The sequence below is a fragment of the Grammomys surdaster genome, unplaced genomic scaffold (assembly GCF_004785775.1).
Source record: "Grammomys surdaster isolate TR1022 unplaced genomic scaffold, NIH_TR_1.0 356, whole genome shotgun sequence".
Taxonomy (NCBI): Eukaryota; Metazoa; Chordata; class Mammalia; order Rodentia; family Muridae; genus Grammomys; species Grammomys surdaster.
Window position 1 is genome coordinate 169,403 of NW_021604775.1, and position 13,425 is coordinate 182,827.

At 37.9% G+C, this 13,425-nt stretch overlaps 1 protein-coding gene across 1 annotated transcript in view; it reads left to right on the plus strand.

Annotated features, from left to right (window-relative positions):
* The window catches only part of LOC114631297 (solute carrier family 22 member 27-like), a 41,295-nt gene extending 36,569 nt beyond the window's left edge, over positions 1–4,726 (plus strand). The window contains exons 4-8 of the mRNA XM_028779592.1: positions 267–382; positions 999–1,213; positions 1,912–2,020; positions 2,911–3,114; positions 4,291–4,726. Of these exons, the coding sequence (XP_028635425.1) occupies positions 267–382; positions 999–1,213; positions 1,912–2,020; positions 2,911–3,114; positions 4,291–4,351 (705 nt within the window). The 3' untranslated portion in view covers positions 4,352–4,726. The remainder of the gene's footprint in view (positions 1–266; positions 383–998; positions 1,214–1,911; positions 2,021–2,910; positions 3,115–4,290) is intronic.
* Positions 4,727–13,425: the final 8,699 nt, after the last annotated feature.

Genomic DNA, 13,425 nt, shown 5'->3' on the forward strand with positions numbered 1-13,425 from the left:
TCCTTACCTCCAGCTCTGAGAACTCTTTCAATGTACTACAGTCACCTAATCCTTTGTTTAATATGCCATTACTGTGGAAATCCTTGAGCATCCTTTGTGTCTTGGGATTTCATTTCATTCTAATTTTTGATTCTAAATGTGTCTTTACTATTCAAATTTTTGGTTAAAAAATGATTATTGATTTGGTCTTCTACATGTGTCCAGAATGCCCCAGAGTTCTCATCATTTTGTGACAACTAAACATAATGTTGAGTTTCTTTTCAAAGGTTGTGAGAACAAGTATGAAGAAGGAACTTGAGGCAGCAAAGACAAAACCTTCTCCAAAAGACTTGTTCTACACACCCATCCTACGTAAGCGGATATGTCTCCTGTCCTTTGTGAGGTAGGCTTTCAGTGTGCCTATAGAAATAGTACAGAGTTACATTTTCTTACTGACAGATTTGAGGCATAATATAACAATGTCTGTAGCTACAAGTAGTGAAGGGTTTTGAGTTTAGCAATACAGAACTTGTTGTATGATGATTAATATGTACATCTGAACTCTCTGCCAGGCTGTCAACCAGAGACTAATGCAGAGAATGCTTATCATGGTGTAAACTTGAAATGTATTACTGTTCATTTGTCCAATTCCATTTCAAAATGATGAAAACTCTAATATACTAAGTAAATAAACTTGAGTCATGAACCTCTATAGCCATAAAGATGTAACTGTCCCACAGGTCAACTTATGGAAAAAAATCCTAAGTGCTGATAGGACCGACCATATACACTCCATACCCATTAACTCAAACCAAACTTCAAGAGTGGTATGTGTTCTCTCTTCACACAATCACTTTATAGTAGGTATAAAATTATCCCTTAAAAGTAAATAATTCCAAAATGACTAGATGCTTTCATAGTGAAACCACTAAAATGATATCTTGTCTAATAATATTAATAGCTGTTCAACATTAATTCTACACTTTGTGATATAATTTTCTTCCTTTTTTTCACTGCAGATTTCTAGCAACATTATCAGGATCCGGCCTGGGATTTCATCTCCAACACCTGAGTCCTAATATTGTCCTATTGCAGTTTCTCTTTGGTGCAGTGGCCATACCAGCCAGTGTTATTGGACATTTTGTACTTAATAACATGGGTCGTAGAATAGGCCAACAGGTTATTCTGTCCTTGAGGGGAATCTGTATTCTCACTGCCATATTTGTACCTGAAGGTGAGAAAAAAGTACAGGATAAGCAAAAACTTTGTGTTTTTCCATTTCCTCAGATTTATTATTCCCTACCTACAATATATACAAGCATTAATCAAACAATTTCTGGTGATCGTGCTGGTTATTTAGGGCATGTGCTCCATTAGATACTGAATAGAAAAGGAGTCAAAATTCAGTAATGAATGTTTATTACAGTTAAAGGTAATTATTTTCACTAGAAATTATTCATTTTTGGTCATTACATTTTTTTTCTTATCAAGTATGGTTTAAGTCTTATGAGTCTGCCTCCAGAGTCCACTAAAATATCTGACCAACTGTATATATCATTATAAAGTTATACCAGTTTGAATTGTTTATCAAGAAAATAATTTTTATTCCTGTTGAAATATAGAAGATTTGCACAGAAGAACAAATGTTTTGAACATTACAATTCTCATGATCAATTTCACTAATTACATGAATATATGTAGTGGGTTGGGGAGCCCTTGAAGTCAAAAAGCTTTGCCAAAATGTAGTGTTGTAATGCACTATTATTATTTTTTTTAGTTCTGTGATGATGGATATAGCCCATGAGCATAAGCACTAGTATCATTTTTCCCTCATTTTCACTTAGTCACTATTCAATTTATGTTTGGGAATTGTGCACTAACAACTGCAACAGGTAAGCTAAACTAACCACTGTCCTTGACCTTCCTCTACAGAAATGCAGACTGTGCGTATTAGTATGGCCACATTGGGAGGAGCAGTTTCTTATCTATGTGTTGCGAGTAATCGTCTACATGCAAATGAGCTACTTCCCACCTCATTAAGGTACAAGTTACAAGCCTGTAATAGAAGAGACGTTTCAGTTCATTCTATATAACTTAAGGAAAAAAATAAAGAGTGGGTAGTTTTCTAACCAATTAGCCATACTGATAATATTTGTAGATTTAACATACTTAAATATCATTTGTGTTTGGGCTGCCATTTAGAATTTCATGTAAATATTTGGAGCCACTGAAAAGCTGTGTTCCATAGCAGATATCATGCTCTGACTTTCTTTATTTTTGGTACATTTGTCTAAAGTCATTTCAAACAGGTGGATTATATTTTTAAATCATATTTATTTTATTATTCTTCCTGATCATCTTATATTTTGAATTTATTTATTATACTTTCCAACTGAATGTTCTCATACCCTAATTTTTTGAGGTTAGCGAGATATGAATATAGATCTTTGAATTTGCATACAATGTAATTGGTTCCATTGTAATATTATCACTGGGATGCTTTTTCTTTTGATCTAACTCTGCCAGTCCTTGGGCCACACTTCTGCTGTTCATCTTCTATTACTCAGTAAACCATTTTACTTTTCATGTCACATTTACACTGAAACTGTTGAAGCTCTTAAAACCCATTTTTTCCTTTAACATATCAATCCAAGTTTTAGAGACTATACCTATAATCCACACATGAGATGAAACATACAGTATTACTATTCTTTTTCATTGTGTTGGATAAAGAAGTTTCTTCATATTATGGATCTGACCAAGAAATATTACAAATAAAACAAATTTGAGAAATAACGACAAGTTGCCAAGATCCTAAAGTTTCATTGTACTGGTTTCTGACTCGCATACTTAATGTATAATCCTAAGTCATAAGTGTCAAGTGTATATCTTTACCAGATTTCTTTTTGTGCATTGTATTCTTTCTCCAAGGTCAACAGCTATAGGAACCATTGGGGTAATTAGTAATACTGGATTATTCCTGGCTCCACTATTTATGATGCTAGTAGCATACTCTGCCTCCTTGCCCTGGATCATCTATGGAAGCTGCTCTATCCTCTCTGCGTTTATTGTGTTTCTCCTTCCTGAAACCAAGAATCAGCCTCTTCCTGAATCCATCCATGATGTGAGATATGAGTGAGTAAAACTTCTTACAGTTCTTTAGGGGAGTTGTTTGTGAATGGACTTTGTGTAGGGAAGCAAAGTAGCAATGAAGGACCAAATAAATTGGATTTATTTAATAATGGTCACTATTTTGAATGGGTAAGGTAACTCATAGGGATGCTCTTATTTGAGTTTAATTGTGGTCACTATTTTTGAATGGGGACATTTTGTTAATCTACTTATTATGTGGATATAGACAGTGTAGATTCAGATATCCCTGAAAACTCTCTTTGTCAAAAAGTCTACCTATGCAAAACCTGTCTAGGACACACTTATTGGTATTCTTTCTTCTCTGACATCTCTCTGTCCCTCTGTCTCTCTGTCTTTCAATATATTTATTAATATATTGGTATGGATTTATGTATCTAAATATCTATATATGGGCACACACACACACACACACACACACACACACACATATATATATTATACCACAAGCAGACAAGATTGCACAAATATAAATGTCATTTCTTCCTTCATACCCAGTTACTTTTCAGGATATTTAATGCTGATAAACTCTCTGAAACTGACAGTCTCTACATGTTTTAATAATGGTGACTGAATCATTCAGGGGGATAACATACAAGATTAAAGAACCTGATATAGATGATTGTGCATTGATGGGAAGCACTCTTTTATTTTATGTGACATTATGATCATCTTGATTTCTCTAGAAAAATTTTTTTGAGACAGGGTAGACCTGGCTGTCCTCAAACTCACTCTGTAGACCAGGCTGGCTTCGAACTCAGAAATACACCTGCCTCTGCCTCCCAAGTGCTGCGATTAAAGGTGTGTGCCACCACTGCCCGATGTTTTCTCTAGAAATATAAGTGTTCATGGTAAAGTCAATGGACAGGTCATTAAAGAGAACAGAACAAAAAAATGAATGGAGTCCATTTTAATATTTTTGTGTACTTCACATGCTTTCTTTCAAAGCTCATTGGCTAATACCATATTAACCAACAAAGAAAGCACCAAACCTGATTCACAAAACTTACCAGGGAATTTATTTTACAAGATGTTCTCAAATACTCTTGAAGTAGTCATTGTTACAAAGGTGATACATGAAATTGTAGGATTCTATGAAGAACTCTCTATATTGTATCAGATATTCTTTCCATTTTATGGCTTTTGTTGTACATGTTCTAGGTGGGAAAACTCAAGACAAGCAAAGAAGGAAGATCTCATCATCAAAGTCACAAAGTTTTAAGGAACACGTGGAATTGGCAACTGATCAAAGAGCTATTGAAAAAACGTTTTTTCAAGACATGGTGAAAAATTTCCCAAGATGATTACTTAGGATTATTGATATTAGCTAACTTTTAAATAAATAAACATAAAATATAAAGCATGAATCACATTGAAATTACTACAATAAATTACTATTTACCAAACACCCATGATCAATCACATAATTGATTTGAAGTAACATAGTACATCAAAAGCGATCTTTCTTGATTATTTTTGTAATATTGTATAGCTACCAAGTTTTTGTTTGGCATGTATATTAGCCTTCTTTCCACTGCTGTGATGAAATATCTGAGAAAAATTAAAGGAGCAAAACTTTATTCTTTTTCCAATTCCACATTATTGGTTTCAGTTCATGATTATTTAGAGGAATTTCAGCCCTAGTGTGAAACACCATTATGGTAGAAGAAAGATTCTCATTTCACACTTGCAAGGAAAATAGGGAGGGAGGTAGATAGAGGCAGAGATAGAGATGAAGAGGAGGGGGAGAGGGACGGGAAGAGGGAAAGGGAGGAGAGAGAGAAAGAGAGAGAGAGAGAGAGAGAGAGAGAGAATAGACAAAGAGATGGAGATAGACACAGAGAGAAACAAAGAAAAAGAGAACACTAATACAGGATTAAAAGGAACTGAAGAAGAAAAATGAGAAGTTCAATAAAAGACGAGAAAAGAAACTTGATATGGCCAAGAACAAAGTAGAATCCTCAAAGCAACCCTCCACACAACTGCTTTTTCCAAGTAACCCTCCAACTTGCTCCTTTCCCACCTCTGATTTTTAGTTCTCTTGCAATAGCACCAAATGGAGGAAATTATTTCTTCAGAAGATGAAACTTTTAGAGTCATTTAAATCCAAGACAGTCATTTAAAATAAGAATATTGACTATGTTTAAAAACTATTTCCAAAGCACAGCAGAGAACACTCAAAATATTGCATAGATCTGAAAAGAAGAGTATGTATAATGATAATACAGGACAAAGCAAAGATGGGTGATAACTGGCTTACAAAGTAGGGCAATTACACTAGCAGTACTAAAGCAAAACAGTGACAGCAGTGACACATCCATTCAATCTGTTCATTTGTGTGTATAACCTGGATTGCTGATAGAAGCCAGGCATAGAGAAAGCATGCACTGTGACTGGGTGAGGAAAAAACTGCTTAAAGCAAGTGGATGGTGGAACAAAGGTGAAATGAAAAGGAAAGGAAGTGGCATGGTGTGAGCAGAAAGGAGTGGGTAATAGAATTGTGGGGAAAACATAGAGGATGTGAGGAAGAATATATAACTTTAAGCATCTTTAAGGTATTTTAAAACAAATACATATTTCATATATGTAACACAGATAATACATACATACACAGAACACACACATAGACATAGATATCTAAGCTAAGCTTTTTTCACGTATATATATCTGATCTCTCTCTTGCTCTTTCTCTCTATCTCTCTCTCTCAACAGCTTAACAGGATTTAACACAAATCCTGCAGGAGTTAAAGGTGGTTTTCGTATGTGGAGAGAATTCTGGACATTATTGTCCATGTAGAGAATCACCCTGTGCCAAAGCAGAACAGATTTATCTGAAGTAAAAACAACTAAGAATCACTCATCTTTACAGAGATATAGATGAAGAAAGAGTTATGTCTTTCAAGTGTACCTATGTTTCTGCCTGTAGCATCAATGAGATCCTTCTAAGATAATAAAATAGGGAGAAAAAAAGAATTTATTTAGGACTAAATGTTAGATTGTCCTTTCCTGTTGGCAATACCATGCAACAAGAATTAAATCAAATTCAAAGTGAAGGTATACAAAAATAAAAAAGAAAAAAAATAAACCTGAAGCAAAGAGGCAGTTGAGGCCAGGAACACAAGGAGACTTGGAGAGGGGAGTAAGAAATGATGGATTTGATCAAAACAAAATATATTCAAATATGGAGGAAAAAAAGATATAAAAGCTAATGGAATAAATTTCCCTCATAACATTTTTACCATTAAAATACAAATTTTAGCAATGGTTCTTATAGGGTATTGTCCATAATTTATCCATGTTGACCATTGGGCCGATGCTCTGGTTCCTTTTTAAATGGTAATATCTCATACCAACTTTCCACATAACTTACATGATATTTGTAGAAATTGATCCTGTTGTGATTCATGCCTCCAGAATTTCTGTGGACTCTTGGGTGGTTACCCATGAGGCCATGGCTGTGTCTCAGGTGGCACTAGAGTTTCTGAGTCTTCCACAGTCTGGATAGCATAGTAACTGCAGAAATGAAAGAGGAAATTAACCAGTTGTGTATTTCTATAATAATTTTCACCTTTTGCAATGGCTAGCTTCTTGGATGAGAGGTACATTTATCTGTGTGTCTAGGAGCAGGTGTTTAGAATGCAGCTAGAGACCATACTGACACACAAACATGTGAGTAGTAGGTTCTCCTCAAGGATCCATAACTTCACCATCCACAGATTAATAACTGGGTTTACTGAGTAGGGTATGAATTTGAATCCTGACACACAAGTGACCACTGCCAAGGAATTGAAGTGAAATTCAAGATTTGAATCAAATCAATGTTGTTCAAAATCCATTTAATTTCCTCTTTCCTTTCTGCAGTCACTATGCCATGCCATCCAGCAAGCAGACACAGGTCAAGGACACACACACACACACACACACACACACACACACACACGATAGAAACTATTCCCATCTTTAGTATTGTGTGATCCAGCTACTATAAAATTCAGGGGAAGGGAAAGCTCCATAAGCAACTGTTCATTGAAGTGGCCAAATTCATCAGTAGAAGAGCTGAAGAGAAGACTAAGGGAGCTGGAGGTGCCAGTGTATTTGTTGCTTGAACTCACCAGTAGGTTGCTAATTAAATGCTAACATTTTTTTTTAAAAAATCATTTACTGAAATATTATTGCAAGCTAGCTCAGGGTTAAAGCATGTAAGAAAGAGAAGCAATGATAGACATACAGAGTAATTATCATCTATAGAGATAATCTCTTGTGCACTGTGTAAAAGCATTCACCCATGGTTATAGATAGGATCCACTATCTAACATAGATTCCAAGCTTAGAAAACTTCTGGCTGGAAAGGTGGTTTCCTAGCAAAAGAGCGTGAAGCAGTAGGAAATCAGAGAGGCAATGCTAAATTTGGCTTTTTTTTTTTAATCCAATGCTGAATAAAAAGCAGACTATTGGAGAGAGGAGAAGCCTGTGAACAGTGAGTAGAATGCGGAACTGAATCTTCATGGCATGGCCCTGCAAGAAAGCACTCCCCATATCCAGACACAATATGCTAGCCATATGGGAGGGTAAGTCCCTTCAAGACAGAGCTAGCCACCCTATAGGATACACACAGCCTAATTAGAGTCCAAGAGGGAGAAGTGTTCATGCCGAGTCAGAGGAAGTCAGAAGGCAAATAGTGTCTCCAGGCCAAACTGTCAGGTGCAGCCTATTAGATAGAGCTAAGGGGGCATAGGTAGCTACTGTAGAAACACACTAGTCTGAGAAGACCTCAGATGCACAGACAGGCAAAAGGAACCTTTTCCCAGAGCTTCAGTGAGACTGAAAATTCCTAATACTCTGATGTGGTAGGGTATTAAGTTTGAAAAAATAAAAGAGAAAGGAAATTTGCAATTTAGAACCAACAATATAGCTTGATCATTCTACCTTTTTTGTGTGTTGGGAAGACTTTTATTTCTGCCCATTGTGTTAAAACTTGTCTTTAACAACATCAACATGTCGGGAGCCAAAGCACATAGCTTGTAACTGAAATTGGACCCCCCCCCCCCGACAGAATTATTAAATTAACAGGCTGGTAAGCCAAGGACAGGTAAGATTCTGCACAGAGTCTTGTGGGACCATGAAAGGAAATCTTGGTTTCTAGTTGAGCACAGGTTTGGAACCCTGGACCCTAATGGGATGCTAGGTGTTCGGCCTTGCATCCAGACTCCAGACTCCTGACAGGAGGCCAAAGACCTACATAGATACATGCCTTTCAGTCATGTAGGGCAATGCCCCTATAGCCTCTCCCAAAGAAAGTTTTGTGTCACCTAGCACAGATAGAGGGCATGACTACAGGCCACAGAATCTCAAGCAATCTCCATATTAATGAGATACCTAAAGACCAGCGAACATAGCCAATTAAGCATTTCTTTCTCGATCCCTTCGCTTACAAAAGGTATTTAACCAATGGCCCACACTGGACGTATGGGGGTACACCTAGATCCACTTTCCACCATGACAATAAACCTTTGAAAAGCATGGAATTCCTCATGTCTTTGGGGCCTGGCCATGGAAGACAATGGAGAAGGCCTTTGACTACCAAGCCACTGCTTAATCTCCCACTAGAAGACTTCTCTAGGTTCTCACCATGGAGGCCACCAACTCAAACAAGCTAACCGACCAAGCCAAGTGAGTGCTATAACCAAGAGTCTTCTACCAGTGGAGCGCTGCTGGAGCTTCTCTCACTCATCCCTCTCAGCTGTGGGCCTGTCCAGGCTGTATGCCCACTCCATCTCAGTTCTTCCTCACCTCCCAGTGGCATCTGGGAGCCCAAGGACTAAGACCACCAGTCTCCCCATCTAGCAGCTTTGGCCCAGAGACTCACAGGAGCTCTGCCCCTGTGGAACTTCAGGCTGAGACTTCTCCACACATGGGCAGAGTCCCATGACTTCTCATAGCCCAGCGTCTACCCGGCTCTGGGTAGAAGAAACTCAGTCAAATTCCTGTGCTTCTGCTCCCCAGATCTGCAGCTCCAGCCACTTGGGGCGTCAGACAAACAGGAACTACAACAAAGCCGAACAGGACACATGCCCACATGCAAGCTCCATCCCCACAGAGCCTTACCAACCTACAAGAACAGTACATTGCTTTTTGATAATGCATATTCCATGACAGGTAAAGAAAGCATTCTTGGCAGAATGATCTAACGCAGGCTCAGTCTTGTTTATGAAATACAAAAGGGGAGAGTGGTTGCTTGGCAAGAATCTGACATTGGCGAAGGATAAGGAAATGAGCAGTTTGGCAGGAATATGACATTGGCCAAGGACAAGGAAGTAGGCTTCAGGCGGGAATCTGACATTAAGTTAGAACAAATAAATAATTTCAGGCAGGAATTTAACTCTTAGGCTAGAACAAAGAAATAATTTCAGGTAGGAATCTAGATCTTAGGCTAGAACAAGGAAATAGGCTTCAGACATGAAAATGACTTTGGACTAGGACAGGTAAGTAGGCTCAGATATTTTGGTCATCCTGATGAGCTCTTAGAAACAGTGATTTCAGTAGCGTTCATAGAACTTTGTTTATTGCCTTGCTTGTTCTTTGACTATTTTTGTTTATTGTCTTGCATGTTCCTTGACTATTTGCTTCTAATCTAGTGCTAGTTCCTTAACCTAGAATTGATCTTAATAGTTGGAAGTAGTTAAAATGATATAAAAGCAAAAAGGAAGAGGGGTAATGGGATGAGAGGTTTCTAGGGAGTGGAAGTGGGGAAAGAGGATGGCATCTGAAATGTAAATAAATAAAATATCAAATGAAAAAAGAATCATGGGTGTTTTGGAAAAAACAGTGACACAATGCATCTAGACTTCATACAGTTTGAATATCTGCATGCAAATAATTATCTTTCAATAATTATTATAATTTCATATATTATTTTCCAGAGAGATCATATAAAAACAGACTTAGAGAAAGAAAGGCTTAGAGAAAAGAAAGGCTGGTAGATGGACTGCTAGACTGGAAGCCATAGAACAGAAGGTAAAGATTCTTCAAATCACAATAAAGATTTTTCAGAAAGATCTATCTAATCTAGAATGTACAATATCAACAGAAACTATAGTTCCAGGAATTAGAATGGCAACACATAGAGATACAGTATTCTGAGTTAAGAATCCACATTCTGCTTAAGGAACTCACCTTAGAGCAATGTCACACAATATAGGTTTTGTAATTTTTCATTTAGTAAAGTTTGAAAATTTGAAATATGTACATGTGTTAATACATGTTGATATTTTATTATCTTATATTATATGATAATACAGTTGATACATGTTCAGAATTGTTGTGTACTACTGACTTAAGTTCTAAAATGGATGATTCTGAGATTGCATATTTATTAGAGATAATAGCTACTTGAAAATGCCTTTGCAGATTGAAGATGATGATGCTCCAACACATATATCCATTCAAATATAATGATTTATTTTTAGACATTGTGACATAAAACCTGTTACACATAGAGCTTACAGTCCTACAAGTCAAGCAATCCTACAAGATCTAAAAGCACATTAAAGAAAATGCTTACAGGATAAAAAAGGGGGGATGTGTACTCTCACAAAGATAGTATAAATGATATTTTGTTGTCTTTAATTTTTTAAGCATCAATGAGACAGATAACAACTACTGAAATACATTAGATTATGGAAAAAACTGCTGCATCCACTTTATCTTTAGGATTTTCTAATTTCATAATAGAAGGGAGAAAAGCATATCACATACATATGTTATTGCAGAAATGTATATTGCCTGTGAGAGTTTAACATTTGGAAACACTAAAGTAGATAAGACCAGAAGCTCAAGGGATTCTATCTCAGTCTACCTCAATGCTGCTTCCTTAATAATCTGTATTTGGGACAATTTGAAAACAGCTAACTAGATAATCCAGCATCAAAACTGTTCTATTCAGAACATCAGTTAAGCGCTGAACTTTCTTAGCACACAGAGACTGGACAGCAAATGCTACAGCTCACTTCCTTAAGACTGAACAATATCACGATTTTATTTTATTTTTTTTTTTTGGAAGAGGCAAAAAAATGATGCACCAAATCATCAGGAAGCCATTTTACGACAATGACATCCTTTTCACAAAAAGTAGACTGGATGAGTTTTGGTCATTAAATGGACAATGGGTGTTTGTCTTCATTGAACATATGGTGCTTACAAGTCATAATGGTCTTGGATCAGGAAGGAAAGAAGATAAGGTGCGTGGTTTACATTTAGGGATTTTTCTCTCTTTTTTTTTTTTTTTTATTGGATGTTTTATTTACATTTCATATGTTGTCCCCTTACCCCATCCCCCACCCACCCAGGAACCCCCAATCCCCTCACACCTCCTCCTTCTTCTTTGTGGATGTAACCTCTATCTACCCCCCCACTCCCACCTCCCCACCCTCAAAACTCCCACCCCCTGGGGCGTCCAGCCTTCATGAGGTCAAGGATCTCATCTTCCATCTGTGCCCAGCAGGGCCCTCCACTCTTATATATTCAGCTAAGGCCCTGGATCCCTCCATAAGTGCTCCCAGGCTGGTGGTTTAGACCCTGGGAGCTGTGGTTGGTTGGTATTGTTGCTCTCCTCATGGGGCCACAAATCCTTTCAGCTCCTTCAGTCTTCACTCTAACTCCTCCATTGAGAACCCCATGATCACTTCAATGGCTAGTTGTGAGCATCTGCCTCTGAATATGTCAGACTCTTGAAGACCTCTGAGGAGACATCCATATCAGGCTCTTATCAGCATGCACTTCCTGACTTCCACATCAGCATCTACCTTTGGTGACTGCACATGGGATGGATACTCAGGTGGAAAGGTCTTCAGACGGCCCCTCCTTCAGTTTTTGTCCCTCGCTTTGTCTCCATATTTGCTCCCTTGAGTATTTTGTTGCTCCTTCTAAGAAGGACTGAATCACCCCCACTTGGTCTTCATTCTTTATGGGATTTTTCTCTTTCTTTTTCTTTTCTTTTTTATCCTTGCTCTCCTACCTGGTGATAGAGGAAAAAAGAGAGGACAAGGGATGCAGACAAACAGGGTATACATAGGAATAAAGTGTGGATTATTGAAACTACACAATTATAGAGTTACTAGTAGCCGAGAATCTTATATTGGTATTGATCTTTGTATACTGACACAAATGAAATATTATATTTTGCTATAGCAGGCTAAGATGTTGTACCTATGCAATTCTTTTATTTAATTTTATTTTTTTTACTTATTCACTTTATATACCACTCAATGGCCTCTCCTAGTCACTCCCCCCCCCCCCCGACAATCCTTTGTTTCATCCATTCTTCCATTCTTTGCACAGGTAGGGTCCACTGGGTATCCATCTACCTTCATACATCAAGTCTCTGTGAAGTTTGGTACATCTTCCACTGAGACCAGACAAGGCAGTCCAGCTAAAGTACACAACCCACAGACAGTTAACAGCTTCATGAATAGGTCTAGCTCCAGTTGTTAGGGACTCACATGAAGACCAAGCTGAACATCTGCTATATATGTATGTGCAGGAAAGTCAATGTCCATTCTTTGTATGCTCTTTGGTTGGTGGTTTAGTCTCAGATAGTTCCAAGATTCCAGTTTAGCTGATACTTTTGGTGTTCTTGTGGGGTCCCTATCACCTTAGTGGCCACAACCCTGACTCCTGTTCTTTCATAAGAGTCCTAAAGCTCCGTCATTGTTTGAGTGGGATTGTCTGCATCTGTCTGGGTCAGATGCTGAGTGGAGCCATGCTAGACTCCTGTCTGCAAGCATAACAGAGATTGGTGCTTGCCAATAGGATGAGTCTCATGTTGTACTGGTAATTGGTTGACCATTCCCTCAGTCTCTGCTCTATCTCCCCACCCAGAATTTATTGTAGACAGAATAAATTTTAGGTCAAAAGTTTCATGAGTGAGTTAACGTGCCCATTACTCCATTGGAGTTCCTTCCTGGATATAGCATGTGACCTCTTCAGGTTCCATATCCTCAATTCTTTGAGTCACAGCTAAGGACACTGTCATTGAATATTGGCCACCTCCCTTATCCTTGGTCTCTGTCTTTTACTAGAGATCCGTCCTATGTCACATTGTCATCAGTTTCAGATTTACATTCATTCTGTGTCCATCTCTGTTGTGCCTCCCTACACCTGATCCTGAACCCCTCTTCTATTCCCCCTTCCTCTCCCCTGTCCCACACAGTCCCTAAACTCCAGTGCTTCCTGTGACTATTTTATCCCACTTTCTAAGTGAGATTCAAGCATCCGCACTTGTGCCTTCCTTTGTGTTTA